Genomic DNA, 25757 nt, shown 5'->3' on the forward strand with positions numbered 1-25757 from the left:
TCTACAAAGCACGATTCCCTATATTATGATTGAGAAACTTGAGGCTCAGAGCTTAAACCATTTGCCTACAGCCTCAAAGTAAGTGAGTGATAGAGTCCAAATTTTAGTCCAGGTTTATTTGATTCCAAAGCTCATGTACTTAATCACTGCCCCAACATAATAAACGGACCAAGTAAGGATACAAGACATTAGAAGACAAGGGACCCACTGTTGGCTTCAGGGAGCAGTAAGACACTGAATTTATCTTTCAGGAAGTGAGGGAATTACTTGGTGATTTGGCCTAACAAAATACTTCTCTCAAGTATTTAACACAGCCGTATTCTTTCTTAATATTTACATCTTTCATCTGAGTTCAGCTATGTGACTTAAATACTTACAAACCCCATTTTGCCCATTGACCTATTCACACTTTGCAAGCAGTTTGATCTCAGAAAGTGAAATAAATAAATCGTATTTTAAGTATTCTGTTTTCATTCCCTTCCTTTCTCTCTCTGGTAAAATTATGGAAAGGATTTATTTTAATTAAATTTCTTTGTCCATACAGCTCATATGGGGCCTTAAAGTTTTTCAGTAGGGGCTGCAGAGTAAGTGCACAAGGGAACATAAACCAGGCAAAGCAACAGCACACAGAGGCAGACAAGACACCGCATAGCATGCGTGAGTTGAGCCGTTTGATGTTGTCTGGGCATAGTAGGGAGTGAAGGGAGATAGGACTGGAATGTTAAATTTTGCTGAAGAATATAGAGAATAAAAGAGGGTTCTGTATTCATTGTATATTCTGCTTTTAACATTATATTATGAGTGCTCTCCATGTCATTCGTAACTCATCAAAAACATGATTTTAAATGACTGCTAGAATTTCATTTTGTGGATGCTAAAACGTATGTAATCATTCCTTATTAAGAGATATTTAAGTTATTTCCAATCTTTTTATCCACATCTTTGATTATTTAATTAATGTATATTTTTAGGTGTGAAATGACCTGGCTACATGATGTGGACTTTTGAAAAAACATATTCCCAATGTGTTTTCCAGAAACATATCTAACTGTATCATCACCTTTAGCATCTGGAATTCTCCAGCTAACCTTGAAGACATTCAGTACATTCCTCTTTATAAAACATCCAATGCTGTATTTGTGCACATTCATTCATTCATTTGACAGATATTTATCAATTATCAACCATCAAGCACCAGTGTAGGCGCTTGGATTATATCTTTATTGACAAAACGGACAAAGATCCCTCCTTTCATGGAGTTACTATCTAAAAGGGGAGACACAATAAACAAGAAACAAAATTTTAAAATATTGTATACAGGTGCAAAGTGTTAGGTGCTATGGGGGGTGGAGAAAACAAACATATGGTAGAGTAAGAGAGATGGAAGACAGTTTGCAATGAGATCAGGAGGTCATTTTAAAATTTATAAATGGCAGCCTGTAAGAATTTTATGAATACAAAAGAAGATAAGCAATGACTTCATTAAGTCAAGTCACAGCTACTATAGATATCTTTACTTAATTAAATACATCCAAAAAAGGTTGGGTTTTTTTTTTGCAATGTAAGTATTAATTATATCCCATGTGGACCTTAAGTTTCATTGTAAAATCTGATGGGTATTCAGTTGGGAATGATTGGCTATTCAATATATAAGTAACATACTTAAAAATAAAGTAGACCTTTTTAAGCTGTACATTTGACGAGAAAATAAATTTTTCTGATAAAACACTCATAATTAAATGTTAATTATGCTGTTATATTCTAAATGAATGAAATGAAAATACATCTTCTCAACTATTTAAAATTAGCTAAAAAATTAGAGTTTAAGTTAGATAATCTAGAAAGTTCATCAAATATACATAGAAAGTCTAGAAACTGGGCTGTTTGATCTTCCAAATAACTAATATTTATTGAGCACTAACAATATGCTTAGAAAGCAATCTTTACAATAAACATATCTGTAAATCCCACTAAAAGAGGACACTGAGACACAGGGAAGTTAAGCAACCTGCCCAAGACCAAACGGCTAGCAACCTGACTCCCAACTCCTCCTCCTCCTTCTCACCACTATATACGCCCTCCTCAAGTCTTCTCCCTACTTAGGGTGGGAAGGGAGAAAGTTCCAGTCCTAGCAGTGATTGTGGCCAGAGAAAAGTGTGCGGGATTGCTTACAGTCCAGATTCAAATCTCCAACCGTTCTCTCTAGGAAGGTGAACAAGGCATTTTGACTTGGTTTAAAGAAAAAAAAAAGTGTCAAATCTGCTCATTCAGAGTAGTGGACAAGGGGACCTCCCTGGTGGTCCAGGGGTAAAGAATCCTCCTTACAATGCAGGGGACGTGGGTTCGATCCCTGGTCAGGGAACTAAGATCTCACATGCCGCGGGGCAACTAAGCTCACGAGCCACAACTACTGAGCTTGCACGCCTCTACTAGAGCCCGTGTGCCGCAAACTACAGAGCACACGCGCTCTGGAACCCGCATGCCACAACTAAAGAAGAGAAAACTACTGAGCTTGCAGGCCACAACTAGAGAGAAGCCCGCGGACCCCAAGGAAGTATCCGTGCGTCGCAGCGAAAGATCATGCGTAGCTCAACAAAGATCCAGCATGCCACAACTAAGACCTGACAAGGCCAAAAATAAGCAAAACAAACAAACAAGAAAAACAAAGTAGTGGACAATTTGAAAGTGTGGATTGGAACTGTGATGGGGGAGTCATGCTCAAGTTAGAGGTCAGTCTGTGAAGTGTGGAGTGGACAAGAGGATTCACATTTTGTACCAAGAATGAAAATAAACGAGCAAAGTCCCATAATCAGAGTGTCTGTACAAACAAAGTCAGGGAGGGTAATTTGGAAGACAGTGGAGACCCACTGACTGGTATTCAGCTGTCCTGGAGGACCAGAATTAGATATTTGGTATCTAGAGAAGCAGCCTGACCTAGCACTGCCCAGCAATGCCCAGCAGCCTAAGCTCATTTCCTGAAAGACCAGGGGCTTGACAGTTATGCTACCCAAGCAATTAAGAGTGGCCAGAAATTCAGAGGCTGACAGCCCCTAAGAAAAATTACTCACCTGTCCTTTCAAACATGCTTACATTCCAAATATAACTTGGCACCTTAATTTTTAATCTGCTAGGTTCTATTCAATTGCTGTAGCCTGCTTTACTTCTAACTATAGTTAGAAGCCTTCTTATTTGACACAGTTAATCCAAAAAAAAAAAAAAATCAGAGTGGAGACTCAAACACACAAAAAAACTCTAATGTTTTACTTTGTCTTAAAACAGGTACATTTGTTCATATTCAAATTTGTTCATTATTTTATTATGGGACTGTCTTTTTTTATTTTTAATATTGGCTCTCGGTCATATAGTTTGTGTAAATCATGCCCTTTATACATCATTGAAATGTCCCATTTCAGTTTCTTTGAAATGTGAGAGAACATAGAAAAATTTTTAAAGCAATATGAATGCAGAATCCTGTCTATATTTCTACACTTTGCCCTTTTATAATGGTCTCACCTGTACCTGATTTGACCGCAGTTTTCTTTACTGATTTACTTTTTTTCCCCACCGAAAACCTAATTAACTTATGCAATTATTTCATAGAACAATTCTTTTTTTTCTTTCCACCCTCATGTTTCATTGATTTATGTAAAGTTTCATTAAATTACTGGGCTCTAATAACAAGTACAACTGTCATTAAGAGGTTCGGATATAAATACCACTTGAACATGCAGCTTAGCAGATAGTGACAGACTTGCTGGACTTAGTAAGAGGGCGGACAGAGGGCATTCAGTGTTCCACGAGCATCAGCATATTTCATAGACGGAAGGGAGGGCATTGGTTATTGCTCTAGAAAAAAGTGTTGGTTATTAGTGCAGAAATCAAAGACAGAAACTTGAATGTATAAAGTGATATTTGCTCAGAGGGTCCTAGCCCCAAGAGGATGTTCCCAGAGAACCTTATGAAAACACCTGAGCTTCAGTTTTCTCAGCTGTAAAATGACAAAAATAATAATAATAACAATATCTACTCTCTGCGCTACCTAACACAAATGATCGTGGAAGGGATTCAGTGATATAAGGTTGGTGAAGGTGCTTTTAATATTAAATTGCTGCACCTATGTTACTAATATTTAATTGGAACACTAAGAATTAGAGTAACTAAAACCATAATAATTTTCGACAATCTGACCCATTCTGTCTTATATGCAAATGCAATCCAAATGCAACTGAGTATCTTCTTTTTGTTTATTTAGAGCCACTTTCTATGTGATGATAGTCTTTAGCTCATAGAGCAAAATCTCTTTGATTTTAAGTGCATAGAATTTAAAAAGAATGTAACTTAAAAATAGATTTTTTTTTCAGGCGACTAAAATACTAGCTAGACCTGTTCCTTCTTTATACACAAATAGTCCTAATGTGGTGGGGGTGAGAGGGATGGTCAAAGAAAAAAAAAAGATTATAAAAATATCAGTTTGCATTGCTTTGCATTGCGTTCTACTTTTGCTGTAAACCACTGATTATGAAAAATTGGTTGATGTCCAGAATCTACAGTCAGGGTTCACTAATTACTTGTTTGCACAGGAGACACATGACCTTCTGGAAACCTCTTTGTCCTCCGAATTATGAATTCTTGGAATTAATAGATAATTTTACTGAAAGAATCAGCCCATGTAGCAGAAGAATAGTGATGATTTGGGGTTACATTCTGCTAGATAGCGTGCTATTTCGAATTACCTACAATTAGTGTGGTTTCACAATATTATCTGTAAGAGAGCATTTTCCTTCCTTGCATTTTCCTTTTTTATATCATTGTTAGAGCCACAATAAAGAAACCCTAAAAAGCTCTTCACAAAAATAATTTGAACATGAACTTGTGCTCTTAGAAACAACTACGTTTGCCGCTCTCCCTCACTTCATATTCAAAAGCACCCACACTTATCTGGTCTCTTTTTCTACATTCTCCTAAAATGGGGGAAAAAATGTATTCGGTGTGTAGAAATAAGCTATTGTATCTCAGAAAGGAGATGGGATGCTAATTAAGGGTTGTTTGAATGAACAAGTCACATTGCATTGTCTACTGGGAGCCGGCTGCCAATTTCATTTTTGGTAAAGAGTCAAGAAAAACATTCAAGAGGGCCCCGGCAAGCTTGGGAGAGAAGCGAGCAGCGCTTCCATTTATCAAGTAGGTTCACAAGCCTGGATTGTATTGTTAAGAGTCAGGGTGCAGGCTGAGAGCTCCTGCCTCGCAGCTTTTCTTACCGGTTTCAAGAGCCACCTTCCCAAAGAGGGGCCCTGCTCCTCAGGCCTGATCTTGGACAATGGGGGCACGTATGCCAGACTGCTGGGCCACTGAATGCCTCTTTCTTTGTTCAATACCTTTTTCAAGATCCTTTGCCACTCTTCTTGGATTCATCCAGGAGGCATGGGTTTTAAGACAAAAAATAGTTCGGGTCTTGCAGCGAAATAATTGATGCTCCATTGAAAGAAACCAGGCAAATTGGTTAGTATGATTATCTTTAACAAACTGGGGGAATTTGAGACATTTGGCAACTCGTAAATGAGCAGGGAAAGAAATTGCTGTATTTTTAAAAGATTGCTTTTTTAAAAAAATTATTAAAATATAGTTGATTTACAATGCTGTGTTAGTTTCAGGTGTACAGCAAAGTGATTCAGTTATACACACACATATATATATATATATGTATAATCCTTTTTTGATTCTTTTCCGTTACAGGTTATTACAAGATTTTGAGTATAGTTCCCTGTGCTAAAGGTTTCTTTTTTTAATGTTAATGTTATATTAGCCAGAGTAAGCCTTTAGCCTGATTGCTTGACAGTTTTGGGGGTGGGGTGGCATGTAAATAGAGGTGAAAATGATTTACTTTGTTTGGAAAAGAACCAGAACATAGAGGATGCAAATGTGTTTTTATTGTAGTGGATGAAAAACACTGATTCCGCTAGGTGAAGTGACTTCCTTGTGGCTCTATCACATAAAGTATTTGGCACTTAGCACGATAGAGCCCCAGAGGTGTGTTTCTGATACTTTATGTGTCTTTTCCTTTAGTTCTGTAATTCTGTAATGTTTTTGCTGCTACTCTTTTAAATCTATAAGTACTTAATTTTTTTCAAGTGTGGTCACGTGCCTTTGACATAGATGTAAAGAAACAAGTGTCCTGAGGACTACAAAGTCCCTACTGAAGGCAAGAAGTGAAAGAATTTCTCTATAAATAGGCATGTGTGTTTGAAAGAAAATCATGAATTCTATTTAAACAATATTTCTAAAATTAAATTGCTTCCCTGGGCACTGAAAATAAAATGTCAGCTTTCACACTTTACATTCTTAGTAGTTAAAATATGTGGTAAGAAATTAATAGTTCTTTTGCAGTTGTTTAAAAGGCAAAGTAATAAATAATATGAGCTTATATGTATGCTTGAGTCTCATTTTGTAGTTTTTTAAATAATGTAGCTTGGATATCATAAAAATAATATAATATTTAATGCATGATCTAATGCATATTTAAGTAATGATCTAATCACTTTAGATCAAAAACCCATTCCATAACCGAGCAGTTGTAAAATAACAATAATAGTAATAATAATAACATCATGTTTTGAACGCCTACTGTATGCCCTGCTTTGTCTTAAGTGCTTTCCATGTATTAAATCTTGAGGAAACTGAGTCCAGAGAGATTAAGTATCCTGCTTATGGATTCACAGATAAAGGGTAGCACCAAAATTTGGCCCCAGGCTCTCTGACTCCAAAGCTTGCACCTTAACCACCACATTATATTTTCTTGCTCGCCATATAATTATTATTACTGCTATTAAACCCTTCAAAGAGGATACATCATAAAAATTTTAAAAATAATTTTGCTATACATTTATTTCAATGGATCCCATAGGTGAAAGGGTCATTGGTCCTAGAAAATATAATACCTTAGGTGTATTAATGGTCATTACATCTGCTTTACACACAAGGGAAACTGGATTCTGTGGCACCTAACACATTACAGATACTCTAATTAGAGACTTTTGTTTGATGAAGCAGGAAATGTGACTTGCCTCAATCACTGTGGGAAAACATTCATTTTAATCCTAGTCATCACAGGATAAACTCTAATATTTGGATCTTAGTTTCCTAATTCTTAATTCAGTTCTTAATTAATCCTTAATTTCTCTATAGGGATTTGGAAAATTTTGCTTTAATTATTTTTTTGGTGTGGGATTAATAGCAACAGTGTTGGGCAGACATATGTAAAAATTGATATTTTATTTAAAAAGCATTGAGATATAATTTATACTACACTATACATACTATAAAGCTTACCCATGTAAAATGTATGGTTCAGTGGTTTTAGCTCATTTACAGAACTGTAAAAATTGATACTTGATTTTTTTATATTAACTAAATAGAAAATTTTCAGATGCTTGAATAAAAAATACTCCAAGGCCAATGAAAACCATTAATATTTGCTTCTTTAATATTTGTTCTTCTTTCCCCTCCTCCAGAAATGTGTGCTTTACTGGCCAGAAAAGAGAGGAATATATGGGAAAGTCGAGGTTCTGGTTATCAATGTAAATGAATGTGATAACTACACCGTTCGAAACCTTGTCTTAAAGGTAAAACTGTGGAGCTGTAGCTATCTACAAAGTAGACGATGTTGGAGGATTACATTTCTACTTTGAAATTATTTATCCTAATAAGTACTGCAGATTCAATTTAAATAAATTAAATAATGTCAGGATCAAGGAGAAATTATAATCACTCCCTTATGGATTTCTTTGTGGTCAGCTACTATTAGTATGTGGAATAATTAAATTAATATAAGCAGCCATTAAGGAAATTCACTAAGTGGGAGGCTAAGGTCTTCTACTTTGCATAAATATGATGTCTCTGATTTAACCTTTTGAAATGCCTTTAACTAAAGGCTTGTGCTGGAGACAGTACCATGATTTCTTTTTTTAATGTCCCTTTGGTCTAAGCAGATTTAAGTAAGGCCTGGAAACTGTGAAAGGGAAAATCTGCGCTTGTGGGAGGCAAGAAAAGCCTGAAGTGTTGATGAGATCTCCCAAAACCTGGAGTCACAGTCATTTATGGGGACTTTCCCGGACCACATTATGTCATAGAAAAGTTATTTAAATTTGGGGCAGCAGATGCTGAGGAATGTTGCCATGGTATTGTTTTTACTTCTGGAGAGCAATCATCCCAAAGATTCCAGTTCTATCTAGAGCCTCATTACTGGGACAGAATCACCGCAGAGAGGAAGAGGGTAGACGCAGAGCCGCGCTGAGGGTTTTAATGGGAAATTCACGATAGGAAGGCACTTACTGAGACCTGTTCTTCAACACGGTGTTCTCAAGTGCCTCGTCCACACCAGGCCCCCCACTGGGTTTTGACGTGATGTGCATGGACCCTCACTCAAAGCATTTCTAATCTAGTGACCCCTTGTCGCTCCTTTACTACAGGGATTCCTCACTGCTGTGAAAAACTGGAATTTGGGATGAGTGTAGAATTATTAGAGAGACTGACTATAAAATTAAGCATTCTTATACTGGTCAATATGTTTATAATAACCTCTCAGGAATGTTCAAAGAGCAGGAAACGCACTATATCCCGATTCTTTCTTGGCTATATCTTCATCTAACATCCATTATGTTTATTATAACAAATTACAAACATATATTTAGCATATGTATGTTTTCTATATTAAATATATCTTAAACATATATACTAAATACATATTTATCATTTAACAGAGCAAGACTGTCAAACTTTGACATCAGCATAGTTATAGTAAAGTTTTCTCAGGGTGAAAGAGTATTCTTCAAAAATCTCCTAGATTTTTTTTCCGCCTAGAAATAAGTTGCCAGCAAGATGGGAGTGATAGAAGGCATTCAGTATTGTGGTTTGGGTGACTTTGAGTTCCACAGGGCAATGAAGCATCTGGTGGCTGTTGCTATTTTCAGCAAGGAAGTCACACGCAGCATGTGAAGCATTACTGGTACACCTCATGGCCCGATCACAAGACTCCAGCCAGTGCCCAGCCCCTTCTACAGCTCATGCTGGATGTGGAAGAAGACAGACTTGCCTCCGTGGGCCGAGGGCCTGTGGTTGTCCACTGCAGGTAAGGGATAAGCTGTCCTTTCTGCCTAAGCAGCTGTCCTTTGTAAAGTCATAGAGCAGGTGGAAGTTGGGGTTTACTTCCTGGTTCTGACTTGGCTGATAAATTAAATATGTATTGAAAATGGTTAACTTCCTCATACTTGAGGCTTGACCGAGACGATACTTAACAGAAATGAAGTGACATCATTAGCATATTTTCAGCAAACAGTCACACAGTGGAGAAAATATCACTTCTAATTAATAGCTCAGGGAACAGGAGAACTTATTCACTCAGACCTCTACCTTGAAACGTAGATGGATTCAATTAGTCTCATCAGTCTCACATATGCTAGGAATGACATATGGTTTTTTTTAATTATCAACAGCTTTTTGTTGTTTCAAGATGGCCCCTGGACTTTACGAGGATTGTATCTTGATAACATTTATTATTATGTCAAATTTGGTGAAAACCAGTCAACTATTCTAAAACTCACCTCATGAAAAACAGATGGAAGTAAATTTATGAAATGGGAGGTGGGCAAGTGGTAATTCGCCGAAAGGAAAACAAAGTGCTGTTACCAGAACACGCAGTACTGGAGGCTGGGCTGACACAGCGACAGATGTCCGCAGTGGTTCCCTTCCCTAGCGTCTAGCTTAAAGGTCTTCTCCTTTAACTTATACCTCTTCCCCCTGTTTTCCCGTTAGTGTGCCCAAACTAAAGCATATATTTTAAAGTTATTTACATAACCGGCCATTTATTCTCCATACTTTCTCCAAATAATTGGTGTTACTTTATTGACCCTCCTAAGTCTTGTAAGATAGTTTTTGATATTGTTAAGAAATAAAGTATATTATTTTAGATTATAATTTTAGCCTTCTTTTGAACCTTTGTGGTTTAATTAAGAGTAAAATTTACTATATGTCTATTTATCCAAAGTGTCATTATCTAGTTTCTAACATTAGGCCTCATCCTAAACTTAGCTTGGCGCTGAAGAAAAATACCTAACTGGCCATACTTTAGGGCTGGAAGTGTCCCCCACCCAAAATCATAAAACAGTCAGGATATCTAAAATGAACTTACCATTTCCCCTGTAAAACCAGCTCCCCTTCTGATTGCTATTTCTAAGAATTAGACCATCTTTTTTCCAGGCACTCAACATCAAATGTTGACAGTTATCTTTGGCCCTTCTCTCAACTCCAGCCTCCATATCTAATCAGTCACCAGATTGGCTTTCCCTTCAAAGCTTCTCCCATAATCATCACTTCCTGCCCAACCACCCAAGTTCAGGCCCTTATGACCTCACCCATGTATTTTAGAAGAAGTCGGCTAATTGCACATACACACCCCACTTCCCCATGCTCCACCCCTACTACAGCCTATTCTGTGCACTCCTCTTGGATGAGGTGCCTAAAACCCTCTTTCATCACGTGGAGTCTACGCTCAACACTTCTCAAAGGCTTCCCATTCCCTAGAGCAAAAGTTCTCAACCTCGGATCTGTGGATTAGCTATGAGGGCCAGTGAACTTGAAATGACTTGAACAGATTTGAGTACATTAAGTTAGGTGAATTTTCTGGGGAGTGAAAACGCATTGTTTTCAACAAATTCTAAAAAAAAAAAAAAGTAAGAAAAAAGAGTACCGTTCTTTTAGAGGATGATGTCCAAACCTTTTAGCTTTCCATATAAGATCCTTTATAGGCCCCACTGTACCTTCCCAGTCTTATTTCCCACTGTTCCTCTAATGTAACTTTCTCTTTAAGCCAAACTAGCCTACTCATTGTCACTCTGTTCTGCAGCAATTCTTTCCTTATACCATTCTCATCCATGGAACATTCTCTCTCCTTCATGATAACCAAAATGCCTGCCATTCACAGGGTATAGTTCAAATCCTATCTCTTTATTGAGACAAACTCTCCATAGACACTTCAAGTAAAAGGGACTCATTCCTCATCTGAATTCCTCTGCACCCACATTCAACAGGAAATAAGTGCCACGTAGGAGAACTAGCGCTATTTGAGTGCCAAGAGGGGAATTATTCATTCAAACCATGAGGATTGAAGAAAGCCTCTAAAAGTTGGAATAATGTTGAACAGGATCTTGAAAAAAGGTCCAATGTTTGTGGTTTTAAAAGGTGGTAGGGAGGGCATTTCTGACTGGAGAAATACCCATTAACGCAAAAAGAAAAATTAGAAAATAGGAATTTTTTGCAATGATTCAAATGAAAACAATGACACAAAGGGTACAAAGTTGACAGCAAAAAGCTTGAAAGTTCGTCACAGTCATATTATGTAAGGGCCTGAATACCATGGAAGGGTGCTTAGACATTGTGCTGTGACCATTGGGAGCCATCTACAGTTTTTGAGTAGCGAGTAATATGATCAGGTCCCTGTTTTAGAAAGATGAACCTAGCAGCTGTGTATATCATGAATTAGCCCAGGAAGAGTCTTGAGCCTTGGAAACCATAATGAGATCATTGCTAATCATAAAGTAAGATTTCAAAAACGTGAGCACAGTTTATAGAAAGGAAAGCATGGATCACAACAGCTCCGCAGAGGTGGAAAATGTAAGAATTGGTAACAGATTGGATGTGGGAGTTGAGAGAGGGGGAGATGTTGAAGACGGCTCCAAGATTTCTAGGCTGGAAAACTTATGGCTGCCTGGTAATGCCATTGAGGAAAAAGATAATTAATTCTGTTTTAGATACACTGAATTTAGATACATTGAAATGCAGCAAGTGTAAAATAGCAACACCAAGAGTGCCAGCTAGGAGGTGGAATGCCAATCTAGAGTTTAGGAGAAACTTGGGGAATTTAAGTGTAGATTTGAGAGAAATTTACATTTGTGGTTGAAATTGCTGAGAGAGAGCGAGCGAGAGAGAAAGCTTGTTAAGTTGATGACTTACCGTCTGAAGGAGATTCATGAGTAAACCTTCCATGACAGGTAGTATGTCTGTTTAACTGTTACCTTGATAAAAAAAAAAAAAAAAAAGACTTGGAAATATGTGCTTCTAGCCACATCCTCTCTCCTTAACTGAATTGAATCTTCAGTTATTCACTAGCATCTTCCACATCAGTATATCCAAGACCAAAGTCCCCACTCTCTCCCTCAAATCAGCCCTCATTCCCCCTTCGTCTGGATGACACTGCCATTCTTTCAGTCCTCCGGGCGAGTCACCTTGAACTTTTTGCTTTTCTCACTATTCAGCTCCACTCCTCCACACTCACATTTATGATGTGTAGAAGTCTTTCCCCTCCTTGCTACTGCCCATACCTTACCTAATTTCAGCCCTTAATTCTTCTTTGTAGAACAACTAGTACCCTTTTCACTATTCTCTCCCCCCACTACCTCCCTCCACCCCATTCATCCTACTGCTTAGACCTAAAGGGAAGAATGCCGTTTAAGCACTCAGCACAGGGCCGGGTTTGTACACTCAGTACACGAGAGCTGCTGTTACTGCTGTAATTACTATTATTAATCCCAATTGTTTCCAATTTTAAAAGTACCTTTTTAAAAGAATATATTTTACCTTTGCTATTTTTCCTGCACCTTTTAACACGTTACCTGTTCTTCTCAGTGCAGGGATAGGCAGGACGGGGTGTTTTATTGCTACATCCATCGGCTGTCGACAGTTGAGAGAAGAAGGAGTTGTGGACGCGCTGAGCATCGTCTGCCAGCTGCGTGTGGACAGGTGAGTGTCGGTGGGAGAGGGTGAGAGACACTTCAGAGCGGCGTCATCGTCACAACCTAATCCGATCAGCCTGACTTTGTCAACACCACAGGCTCTGAAGTCCTAACTCTCTGTAGAGATTTGTGTAAAATGCTTAGGAATGTACATTACATTAAAAAGCCATCAAAGAAACAGTTACTTGCAACACTGACCCTCAGGAGTCCAAAGCCAAGAGCTTATGCTTAACCCTTCCTTGTCTTCGATGCAGGTTGTTTATGGTGGTAGCTGTTCCTTCTTAGTCTCATACCTCTGTTCCTTCACAGGGACTTTGCATTTTCATTTGACTTAACTGAATCATTCACTTTAGGATCTTGGTCCTTAAAAATGAGGCATATGTCATACCACCAAGAATCGTCTTTTTTTTCACTATTCCTTTTTTAATTGCACAAAATGCAGATTACAAAATTTACCATCTTAACCATTTTTAAGAGTACAGTTCAGAGTGTTAAGTACATTCACATTGTCCTGCAACCAAATCCAGAACTCTTTTCATCTTGAAAAGCTCTGTACCCATTAAACAACAAATACCCATTTCTTGTCAACCACTATTCACCTTCTCACTCTATGAGTTTGGCTACTCTAGGTGCCTCATGTAAGTGGAATCATGCAGTATTTGTCTGTTTGTTACTGGCTTCTTTCACTTGGCGTAATATCTTCAAGATTCATCCATATTGTAGCACGTGTCAGAATTTCCTTCCTTTTTCAGGCTAAATAATATTCCATTGTATGTATATACCATATTTTGTTTATCCATTCATGTGTCAATGGACACTTGGGTTGCTGCCACCTTCTGGCTGCTGTGAATAATGCTGCTATGCACATGGATGTACAAATAGCTATTTGAGATTCTTTGGAGTATATACCCAGAAATGAGATGGCTGCGCCATATGGTAATATTTTAAACTTTTCAAGGAATACCATATTGGTTTCCACAGCAGCTGCACCATTTACAGTCCCACCAACAGTGTGCAGGGGTTCCAACTTCTGTTTGTTTTGTTTTGTTTTTTGTAGTGGCCATCCTAATGGGTGTGAGTTGAAAGAGTCATGTTTTCTATAGATGGTTTGATCACCTTTGTGATGATCTCTGTTTATGCACTGAAAACAGAACAAACAAGAAATTTCTTTTCTTCCTTGCTCCGCAACTAAGCCTGGGGAAATGAACAGTTGAGTCAGTGACCGAGAACGTGCACAGGTGTGCATTGAGAACAGGCACAGAGAGGAAGATGCTGTATGGGCACATGAGCAGTGGACCTCCCTGCTCTGCAGTTTACTGTGCTATCGTGGATGAAGAGTTGTTCTGAAAGCTGAGCTATGGTTTCTCTTCTTTCATTCATACAGCGAATATTTATGAATCATCTCCTAAATGCAAGGCATTGTTCTGGATGCTGCACGTACTTAAATGAGATGAGTGTGGCTCTGCTCTCCTAGAGTTTAGATGCTAACAGAGAGAAGAGAAGAGATAATAAACAGCAAAGAAATAAACAGGACAATTTCAGACAGAGATAAATGCTCTGAGGTAATAAAACAAGAGTCACAGGATCTGAGCCTCCTGGAATTTAGCCCTGTGACCTAGAGTTTCCTAAAAGTAAAACTACAAAAGTCACATTTTTAAGTCATGCAATAAATATTTATTGAGCCCCTACTATGTACTAGGTCCTAGAATTTCAATAGAGACAAAAGAATTGTTCTGAAAATTCAACGAGAAAATATATATAAAGCACTTAGAACAGAGTCTGGCACACAGGAAGCCTTTCAATAAATGTTCGCTTTGTTACTATCATCTTCATTATTATTAAAATCATCAATGAAGTTTCTCCAGTCTCTAAAAACTAAACATTCAAATCTCCTTTCCAGATGAGGTTTTCCCTCCCCATCCCTATCGTTCTTTGTTTCCTTTAAAATAGTAATTTCTAAGTCTTTGTCAGTGTATCTTCCCTCTATTTTTCTCTTAACTTTGGCTTATTAGAAGCTGTTTACCATGGTGATTAAGATTATGGACTCTGGAAATCTATTGCCTGGCTTTGCATCCTGGCTCCCACCACTTCCTGGTTGTGTGACCTTGGGCAAATTATAAGACTTCTCCATGCCTTGATTTTCTCATCTGGAAAATGGAAGTAATAATAGTATCTACTTCTTATGTTGTTATAAGGATTAAGAGATAATCTGTAAAGTGGCTGGCACATAAGCATGCAACCAAGGTTAGCTACAGTTATTATCAATAAATATAGCAAGAACCTGAACATGTATCTATAAATTGGAACTAATAATATATACCCCACAGGGTTGCAGTAACATTAAGAGGAGATTATACCTGTGGCATACTGAGTAGAACATTTAATCTAGGTTTCTTACCCTCTCTCTACCCACCTCCCCACTTCTGCCTTTCCATACCCCTCATGTAACTACTTCCAAAAATGTTTTCTTTTTGTGCATAAGAAGATCAGCTTCAGTTCTCTCTCCCCCTCCTCTTATAATTGCTGTCTTGGTTTCCTGAAACCCCCTTGCCTTCCATCCACTACTGCCCACCCCAACTGGAACAGGATCCATTTGCTTCCCTTCAGACTCCGGGACCTACCTTCACCAAGAAGAGGGGACCTATGTCAGAGAGTGAGGGACAGTCAGTCTGGAGTTGCTCCTGCGGTGACCTTGATCTCTTCTGCTTTGTGCTTCTGTAGACAAGACTCCTGCATGGGACCCACAAATCCCCAAGGGACTCCAGTTCATGTCCGTGCACCCACTTTCCTATTAGCTAGAGCCAGAGCTCCATGAATGCCAAATACATAGATCTAAACGGACTCCAAGTTGATGTCCAACACCTGTTCTGACCCTATTTGGAACAACACCCTGAAAAAAGGGGGGGGCTTGGTGTGCTCGTTGTTTGGGCTCTTGTTACTCTTAGATCTTGTCTATTCGCCCTCCCATCTCCCTCCTCCCCCACCTGCTTCTATAGCCTGACCTCCACCTTGGTTTCCACTTCCCGGTCACATTATTCTGTCAAGTCTACCAAATTGTTCTCTAGCTTTGAAGAGAATCACAAATACATTTTTAAAACCATATCACAATGCCTGCTCTATCGGCTCCTTCCTTCCTAAAGCAAATGGGCAGAAATTTTTAGCCTTGGCCTTCCATCACCACCAAGGTCTCCCACAAGGCTTGTCTTTTTACTCCTGATAGGATTTTCAAAACATATTCAACTTCTCTGCTGATCTAAAGCCTATGGGTTCCCTACCCCCTGGATCTGAATTACTGCCAATATGTGTCTCGAAATCATTCTAACTGATTTATTCATCAAGATCCCTTCTACATAAATTCTGAGCCGCTGCTTCTGTTGTTTATGAAGCAGATCGTCTCCTTGAAACTTTCCTTGAAAAGTCTTTCCTTTGCCTTCCTTCTTTCACAGGATTAACAGATTTTCTTTTTCTTGTCTCTTCCTTCTGTTGTGCACTTCCTTAGTTATTATAAAAAGCAAAACAGAAAACTCCCTCCTTTCTTTGACTCCATCCAACTTCTTCCCATCCTTCTTGCATCTTGCTTCATTTTTTCATTCTTTTCTTGTCATACTTCACTTTCAAAATTCCAATTTGTAGGTGACTGCTGCTGTTGACCATGGCTTTAACTCATATGGGTAAAGGGAAAAGTGGCCTCAGAAAATCCAAATGTCTGTTCTTCTGCCCTTGCAGCTTATTGTTCTTCATCAGTTCTTCAAACCTTGTGCCCAATCCTGGTCTCTGTGGCAGTCCTCGCCTTCAATTTTGTCTTCAGAACATTCCAAAATGCACTGTTGACAGCAGAGGTTTATTTAATGATGGTCACTGCACCATGGTCTTCAAAGCACATGCCTCATTTAACTCCCAAAATGAACCCAAGAGTCAGAAAAGAGATATTCCTTGGCCTCACTTTTTTAAAATAAGGGAACAAAGAATTCAAGATAGCAAGTAACTTGCCCAATGTCACCTAGCTAAGATAACTGGAGAAATAGACCTCTTTGGCATCTGGGACTTCTGATTTCTAACTCAAAAGGTATGACTGTTTTTGATAAAAGTAAACAATCTTTTGGAATATGTTTATTGCAAAGTTGCTAGACAAAAACATAGCTCTTTGATCATTCTTTGCCAATAAAAAAAAATGCAATGACACTGTAATTTTTAAAACAATGGTTAATATGAAGGAGAGCTGTTTCATGAATAGATAAAGTGATATTGTCAGCAGTTGCCTTAGAAATATAATTTGAGGAACATAGAGAATTTGCCTCATCCCAAAATATCTATCTATGGAGGGTGCCTAAAATATCTGTGTGTAGTGAATATTTAAAAGACTACTATTAGAGAGCCAATCTTTGGTTTAAAGAGTCATTCCTTTTTCAAGTTTCTTGAACTACAGTTGAGAGGTGAGAGTGATACCTTATGTCTTCCTGGCTATTAACAATTTAAACAGGGTGGTCTATCCTTTTCCAGCTAGGGTATGTTAGCTAGAGAGTGTGTAACCCCGCACATTGGGAAGATGTTCAGAACTGAGGTCTTGATGAAGAGGAATTGAAGAGAGGGCTCCAGAAGAGGCCCTGCCATTGAGGAGACTGATAGACAGCTCTGGGCATTGGGAGGGTGAGGGCAGAAGAGCTGCAAGGCCAGCTACCTGATTTGCAGGGCCCAGTGCAAAATGAAAATGTGGAGCCCCATTTTAAAAAATGATTAACTCTTTCAAGATGGCAACAGCAAAGCATGAAGCCAGTACAGGGTCCTTCTCAGCACAGGGAGATGGGGATGGTGTGACTGAGCATGTCGAGTCCATGCAGTCGACCCTGTTGGGGGATGTTTTAGGATGGGTGTTTGTAGATGGGTGTGAATTCTGTGTCCTGTGGAACAGTCACCCACCATCTCTGCTCAGAGCAGTCCTCCTGAATCATGCATACGGTCATTCATTCAACAAACATTTACTAAACATCTACTGCGGAACATGCATCAGGCACCTGGGTAGAGCAAGATGGATTCCTTAACAGGCTTTTCCAGACTGTGTTTCTCAGGGCACATTTTAACGATTAATTACACTATGAGAACCCGCTAAGTGTCAGACTCTCTTAGCCTGTACTCAGGCACAAAAAAAAAAAAAAAAAAAAATTAAAAAGCTTCTCAATTAATTTTGAGAAAAAGCTATATGCTATATTTCTTAGAACCCCTCTCCACTTGGATATTCACAAAAAGTATTAAAGCATTAAAGGATCTGAAGTGTCCCCCAGCATGGAAATCCATTACACTTCCTTGAAGGACTCTTTCACATTTATTTGACCACACAAAACTTTCCTCAGACACTATCTAAAAGGGAGGGAAAGAAGTTGTAAAATAATAAATATAAGCTGTTCTTTCAAGAAGTTTGGTGGCGAAGAGAAGACTAGAGATGGCATAGGAATTTGAGCCTGGGTGGAGACCATTAAAAAGGGGAAAGGAAAGGGTGGGACTAATTGGAAGCATCCAGCTGAGCATAATAAAGGCTACAAAAGACAGAGCCAGTATATCAGAGGGCTAATATTTTGTACTCTGCAGGGTCCAAGCTCCATAGAATTTTTCCTATCCTCTCATACCCTCCTTAGCAATGGCCTCTGCCCACTAGTGATCCAAGGCTGCACATTGCATCTTTTTTATAGTTTACCCCCCACCACTTATATCTGCCTCCTCTGAGAAGTCCAGAGCCTGGCTCACAGCAAAGAAAAAGAAAGTGGTTTTGATACTGGAAAAGGCTTCCATGATTGATAAATCAACAGTTTGAGCACTGAGTAGGATCAAAGACCTTATCAAAAAAAAAAAAAGAGAGAGAGAGAGAGAGAGAAAGAAAGAAAGAAAGAAAGAAAAAGAAAGGAAAAATTACAATGCTTGATCATTGTTATTCAACATAACATAAACAGGCAATTTGTACTCAGATCACAAGTCTGCATTTTAGCAATAAATTCAGATGGTCTGGTTTAGAGACGAGTGTGTTATGCTGAATGGATGTTTCCAGTGTAACAACAATGACAGAACCATTTAGTGGATTCCTCACTCTCTGGCAAGACATTATTTTTATTGGCTTTCAGGCAACTTCTATTAATAGATGCTACAGTTCTCACTGCAGATTCATGAGTCTGTGATTCTCCTATTAATAATACTTTTGAGCATATTTTGAACTAAAATAGGATTTCTTTTTTCCAAATAGGAGTTCAGATTCTGTGCAGGGCACCCACAGGTGTTTTATTTAGAAGTGTGTTCATGGATCATTCCTTCATTGCCATGGTATTCATTTTTAATTAAAAGATGAAGTCAGTCGCAGGCAATTGGGACAGAGCACTGGCTGGTGGGACTGGGAAGCAGGCAACCACTAGAGAAAGGGGTGCCAGAGATTACTGGACCAGATGTCGAGGAGGTTGGTGCTAATCCTGGCTCTGACCCTAATTTCCTGTGTGATGACCACTTGTCACTCTAAGCCTCTGTGTCTACATATGGAGAAAGAGAAGTGGTGCATATCAGAAGCCTCCAACCTCATCTGGTCTGAGGACCCCTTTTTAAGAGTAAAATATTTCATGGACCCCAGCCTGATGGTTATACTTTGAATCCCGTAATGCTTATAAATTAATCCTGTTTTATTATTTAGCCCTTCCATGTCTTGCTTAAATCTTCTAATCTTGAATATCACTAAATTATTGTGACGATACCACCTAATTAAGAATTCCAGTTGCTATTAAAGCTAAACCAACACTTTCGTCATATTTAGAGCCTGCTACAAGAGATTCATTTAGGCTTGTGTATACTGTTTTCATGGTGTGAGATAGTGATGAAGGTCATTTACACATTGAGTCTGAGAGATGCACTTGTCCCTTTAAAAATAATAATAATAATCCATAATAATAAAATGGCCCAGGATACTCAGAGACTGCCCCACATGCATATGGAGAATGACTAAGGAGCAAGATGGTAACACCAGAAGATGTCTAGGCAGGGAGGAAAAGAACGTGTTTCATTGTAGGTTGACCTCAGGCAATCTTTTCCTCACTGTATTTCTTTTCATCCCACTCGACACCTCTGAACTCTGGAAGAACTTGAAAACAGAATTTGGGAAGTGAAACACATAAAATAATTTGTGATCCCGAAGCCTTTTTTTTTCTCCTCTTTCCCTCTTTTTTTTCCTTCCCCAGAAACAGGAAACAATCTGTCTAATTCACCCTTTTGAGAGTCAGTAGTGAAATCTGCAGTTGTCTTTGTACATCCTTACCTTGGAGGCCTTAAATTGGAATGACATCCAAAGACCTTACTTGTGGCTTCCCAGACAGGATAGAAAAATGCTTCCAGTGTGCGTCATATCATTGTTTAAATGTTTTGATTAATCACTTTAGTTTGACGATTTTTTTTTAACTATAACAACCTAAGAAGAGGAATACATATGCCACCAGTTTCCTAGGCTAATATGTGTCCCTAGCATATACTTTGTTTCCAAAACTAGGTTAAAATAATTCCAAAGCTAAAATTTCCACCTCTTGGTATAATTTTTACCAACCTTTGTCTTACATGTAGCCATATCCTTCTGCAATCCCAACTAACCCCAGAGATTCCCCTTAATTAGTGAATTTCAACGATCTCATTTGAAGATCAGGGATTGAACAGGATTTTGGTTTACTTATTTTCAGAACACTTGAAGGTAAAGTTTAGAAATTGGTTTGGATTTACTTGACACCACAGTTCTTGAGACCATAACAAGACGTCCTCTCGTAAAACAGATAATGCCAACCGAATCTTCCAAGTGGTTGTCAGGACGACCTTTTCCTTTTTCTCAGCTAGGAGTCAATTGAGTGTTAACCTGGGTGTTCAGAAGAAAATTGGCTAGTTTTCAGGAAAAAACAAAATGGAACTCAAGGTATGCTAGTGCCTTGAGTTATCATTGAATTATCATTGATTTGTGTTGGCTTTTATGCCCTACAAATACTTTGTAGAAAAAAAAGTATCTATATTCAAAACACCTGGTCAGAAACAATCAAAACGTTTAAGTTCTTCGTCCTTGAAATGACATGGTATATAGACACAGGGAAGATGTCTGTCTGAGACACCCCAAGTTCAGCCCCAGACATTAGCTTTGTTTGACTCATGCCCAAGCTATCAGAGCTTTACCCGTGAGGCACATTAACATCCACACCTTTTGTTCTAAATTTACTGTACCAAACTTTACCAAAAGAATTCCAGATTCAAAAATAATAAAAAGCTAAGGAGCGTAAGTTCCATTGTTAGCCCAGAAGTGAGTCACCGCTGCAGCATTTCTTCTGTCTACTGATTAGACCGGATGCGCTCTGGGCGGTGCAGCAGGAAAGGCTTGTTGCTCTTTGTATGTGTGAGTTAATAGTCACAAAAGGTCACAATTTTAACATGTTAAAAACCAAATCTCTCTCCTGGGCATCTGGAGGGGTTTTTTTCAACACACCCTCCCAGTAGCAAAGGTGAAAAAATATATAGTTTTTTCTCTTCTAACCTGAGTTTACCCTCAGCTGACAAAGCTATGTGCTTTTCTGCATAGCGTCCGAGAAGACACTGATTTTTTTGTTTGACGGAGCTAATGTGACATGTACTATCTGACATTTCTGGAAGGGCAGTATATCTGAATCCTCTGTGGCCTGGCCATACACACTGTTCATATTCTGTGACCACAAAGAAATCAGAGCCTTGCACCCAACACCATTTTTGCAGTAAAAGAAATGACTTTCTTCCAAAGCATGAAATGGGGCAGAATTAGGGTGAACAAATAATATGTCATCCAAACCAAGGCACTTCTGAGAGTGAAATGGGGCTTTATTAATAATTACACCAGGACAACAGGAGTAAATCAGGACTGTCCCAAGCAAACCAGATGCATGATCACCCTAAGAGCTTATGTTAACTAAGCATTTACCAACAGAATAAGAAATAGAACACATGGCATTTATTTAGTACTCTAAATGCCACTGTGCTAAGCATTTTATGGATTATCTCATTTAAACCTTGCAAAATGTGAAACTTTATTAGGTAAACACCGTTTGCCAGGCCAGTGGTTTTTAAACATTTTTTTAGTGAACAGCAGGAAACAAAACATTGGGAAGACAAAATCTTCTACAAAACACCAATATGGAAAACCATTAACAATAATTAATAAAAGAAAGAAGGAAAGGAAGGAAGGAAGGAAGGAAAGAAGGAAGGAAAGAAAGAAAGAAAGAAAGAAAGAAAGAAAGAGAAAGAAAGAAAGAAAGAAAGAAAGAAAGAAAGAAAGAAAGAAAGAAAGAAAGAAAGAAAGAAAAAGAAAGAGAAAGAAAGGAAGGAAGGAAGAAAGGAAGAAAGAAAGAAAGGGAAAGAAAAAGAAAAACAGTAAAAAGGAGAACTGCTGCCCTGGTTAAAACTGTGATTAGAAGCCAGTCCTAAAGGCCCACCCTCCTTCTCCACTCAGGCACCACTGTAGAACCCCAGGCTCCTGGGAATTCTGTGAATAGCCTTTGGCTAGACATTGATAGGCTCTGACTCATTTAATCCTCACAATCTTGATGAGGTTTGTCTTTAATGTCATTTTATAGGTCAGGAAAACCCAGCTGGGAGGAACAAATGATTTGTTCAAAATCCTATAGCTGATAGGTTCAAAAGCAAGGATTCAAACTTGAATCTGTCAGACTCCAAGTCCCCTTCTTGCCACTAGGTCATCTACCTCCACTGTAGGTGACTTCTAGGCTGGTTAATATGTAGAAACATATTGGGATCTTTCCATCTTGGCTTGCCCAACCTGAGCAATATGGCAGAGCTATCCTCTGCCAGGTGTGCTCTTACTTCTACAAGGTCCTCAGAGGACTCATCCCAGAGCCTTCCAACTAGTCCTGTTTGACCAGATAGCACCAAAGAGTAATAGTAATAAAAACAGTTAGCACTATGGTACCTGCAAGTGCTTGGCTATGTGCTAATAAACAGTTTAAATGGACTGTCCCATTTATAGTTCACAACTGTGCTATGAGGCAGGTACTGTTATTTGATTACCTCATCATTTTGCAGATGAGAGAACAGCACTGCAAAGATTATGTAATAAGGGTAAAGCAGCTAGTAAGTGGTAGTGACAGGATTTGTCTTGACAACAGTGTATGGTGCCTTTTAACCTCTTAACACACTTTGGTCCCTACTGGTAATGAATGTGATGCTTTGGCATTCCAAGTGCCTTTTCAAACTCACAGTGACTCTCACAGCTAACTGGGTTGCCTTGCCCTGCTTTTATATGACCTCACCCTTTTTTGATAATCTGACTCCTGTTTGGCAGTAGATATTGTAGCTTAATGCATTATACCCCCTGGGAAAAGATTTGTGCCCAAAGAGGATTCTCCAATGAGAGATAATGCTTTAATACAATGTACTAGGTAATGGTGGTGATGTCGGCGTGCTGCCTGACTGATGACAACTTTTCTCCACTGAAGCATCATCTTGATCACCATGGAAATCTTTTAAAATCTTAACTTTGGTCAAGTTTAAACTATGATCTGTTGGAGGTCAAAGATTATTTAGTGCCCGCTCTTTAAAAGGGAGTTGGATAAAGTAAAGTAATTACCTTTTAAAGTAATAAAAAGAGCATCCCTGCTTCTTACCTTCAAAGACCAGCTTGCTTAGGAACTTTACATCAGTGATATAGATCCAGACCTCAGCAAGTCCATGGAGCCCTGTCTGACCTGAAAGGTACCTGCAGTCCAAGTCAGAGCTCTCCTGGAGGCTGAATCAGTACAGGGCTCTCTTGAGGGTTCATGATTAATCTCGCATTGTTTATTTATTCCATAAATGTATTTTGTATATAGGCACTATATTAGCTTCTTGAGTATTTTTCACTATGGCCAGCCTAAAGAAGACTGTATTTGTCCCATAACAGAATAAAATCTGCAGGGTAATCCTAGAATTCAAGTTCTTACAGAGATCAACAGAGAATTCTACATACCAATATATGCAATTGGAAATGTAATATTTTAAAAGATGAGTGTAATGAGTTCCTGATTTTGAGTCAGCCTCCAGTTAATGCATTCTGGGATGTCCCTTGCCTTCTTTTAGTCTGGAGTTTATATGTTTTCATATAACATGAGACAGCATGGCCTGGGTAACTTACTTGACAGGTGTTTACTTAGGACTAGTAAGTGCTTTTCACGTTTGCAAACATGCAAAGACTATAACATCATGCCTGCTCTTAAAGGATCTAAAACCTAGTTAGACATAATTTTGGAATGGGATTAGACAGTATATCACACGATATCAAATTACTTATAATAAAGACCCTATCTTAGCCCTGTCTTTCTCTACTACCTTATAAATGACAGATAAAAAGACATAAGGCATGCTTGTTAACTATCTGGGAGACACCAATCTGGGAGTGAGAAAAGAGGCTAATATACTGAATGATAGAAATAGTGATATCAGTAAATAAGAACTTTGTGCTGAAACCAACAAGTTGAAGTTAATAGGAATAAACAAAAAGTTCTGCATTTAGTTTGAAAAAACTCAATAGCATAAGTACAGGATGGAAGAGAGCTGTAATTTTCACATTCAAAAAAATCCTGTGGACTTTTTCATTAACCCAAAGCTTCACTTACTATCCTAAAATGCTTGCAAAGCACCAGGCACTAGGTAGGCACTGTGGGATCTTTCCATCCAGTGCACCTGTAGATGCAAACTCATTGGTGTATAACGTGGAGTTCAAGGGGGGAAATATTCCCACTGACTGGATCTCACTGGGAGTAGACACAACACTCTAAGAAGGTCATATTTGATAAAAACAGGCTGTAGAAAGGGGAGACTAGATTGGTGAGTGACAGGGAAACCAGCCTGCATAGAAATATTGAGTGACCACAGGATGTTTAGTCTAGAGAAGAAAAGATTACGGGACTTTGATGGTTGTTTTCCAGCATTTAGAGAGCTATTGTGTGACTATAAGAGGGGCCTTAAGGTTTTTGGGGGTTATTTCAGTTGGACCAATGGGGCGGGTGACAGTTAGAGAGGGGCAGATTCATTCTGATGTCTTCAGAAGTTTCCCTGCCAACCTTGGCAAAGGCTGAGCACTCCAGCAGAAACTAGCTGACCATCTACCGTGTAGACTGCTCTCTTTTGGAAAGACAACATTTTGTTGGCAGTTGGAATACATGATCTCAGAGGAGCCCTCTGATGTCAATGCTCTCCCTTTTATTTTTCAAAACAAGTGGAAAGCAACCTAACTTTTCATATACCTTCCTTAAGCCTTGAGACCCACAAGAATTTTGCTAGCCTACAACTAATGGGTTCATTTCCCCATCTTCTCCAACTTCGCTGGCAGAAACAACATTGACTTAGTTAACAGAACGTCATAGTAAGTATCCTCCAAGCATTAAAATACACTGCTAACCTATCTGGGGTAAAATGGTAATTAAAACCTAGACTGTGCCTTCATTCATTCACCCGTTGGACATGTAAATACCAATGTTCACCAGAACATACAATCAGGGGAAAATCTTGCCTCCGTGTGAAGTAAATGGTGGGAGGAAGTTCACAGACCAGAGTCCGTGAGATGGAGCACATATAAGGCTCCACATACCATCTGCAGCTCAAGGAGGGGGACTAATGAGCTGTGCTGATGCCAGAGGAAGGGAGGCACCTCTCAGCTCCCTGGAGCTGCCTCAATATTTACCGTGGCTGGATCTCCCAAGCTTCACAGTCAAAGCCAGCATATTCCGGACACCTGCTGTTTTTAGGTGTGCCCAGATGTCATCAGCTAAGAAGAGGAAAAGTCACCACATCCTCAGCTGGCCATTCCTGTTGTCAACTTAGGATCAAGGAACACTTTGGCCAGAAAGTTGCCTTCAGTACAACAAAATGTGCAGTTCTAGAGAAGAGGACCGATGAAATATTTCTGCCAATAAGTTGCAGTCACCAAAAAACATATATTTACCTTTTTTTATTTCTTGC

General features: G+C 38.8%; 1 protein-coding gene across 5 annotated transcripts in view; it reads left to right on the forward strand.

Moving 5' to 3' along the window:
* PTPRR (protein tyrosine phosphatase receptor type R) overlaps positions 1-25757 on the forward strand; it is a 381027-nt gene that overhangs the window by 352578 nt on the left and 2692 nt on the right. For 4 of the 5 annotated variants that reach the window (XM_061206587.1, XM_061206589.1, XM_061206591.1 and 1 more), the window contains 3 exons: positions 7509-7619; positions 8967-9124; positions 12676-12789. In XM_061206587.1, the coding sequence (XP_061062570.1) occupies positions 7509-7619; positions 8967-9124; positions 12676-12789 (383 nt within the window). The remainder of the gene's footprint in view (positions 1-7508; positions 7620-8966; positions 9125-12675; positions 12790-25757) is intronic. The other variant, XM_061206588.1, reaches the window with a different exon arrangement.

The sequence above is a fragment of the Eubalaena glacialis genome, chromosome 11 (assembly GCF_028564815.1).
Source record: "Eubalaena glacialis isolate mEubGla1 chromosome 11, mEubGla1.1.hap2.+ XY, whole genome shotgun sequence".
Taxonomy (NCBI): Eukaryota; Metazoa; Chordata; class Mammalia; order Artiodactyla; family Balaenidae; genus Eubalaena; species Eubalaena glacialis.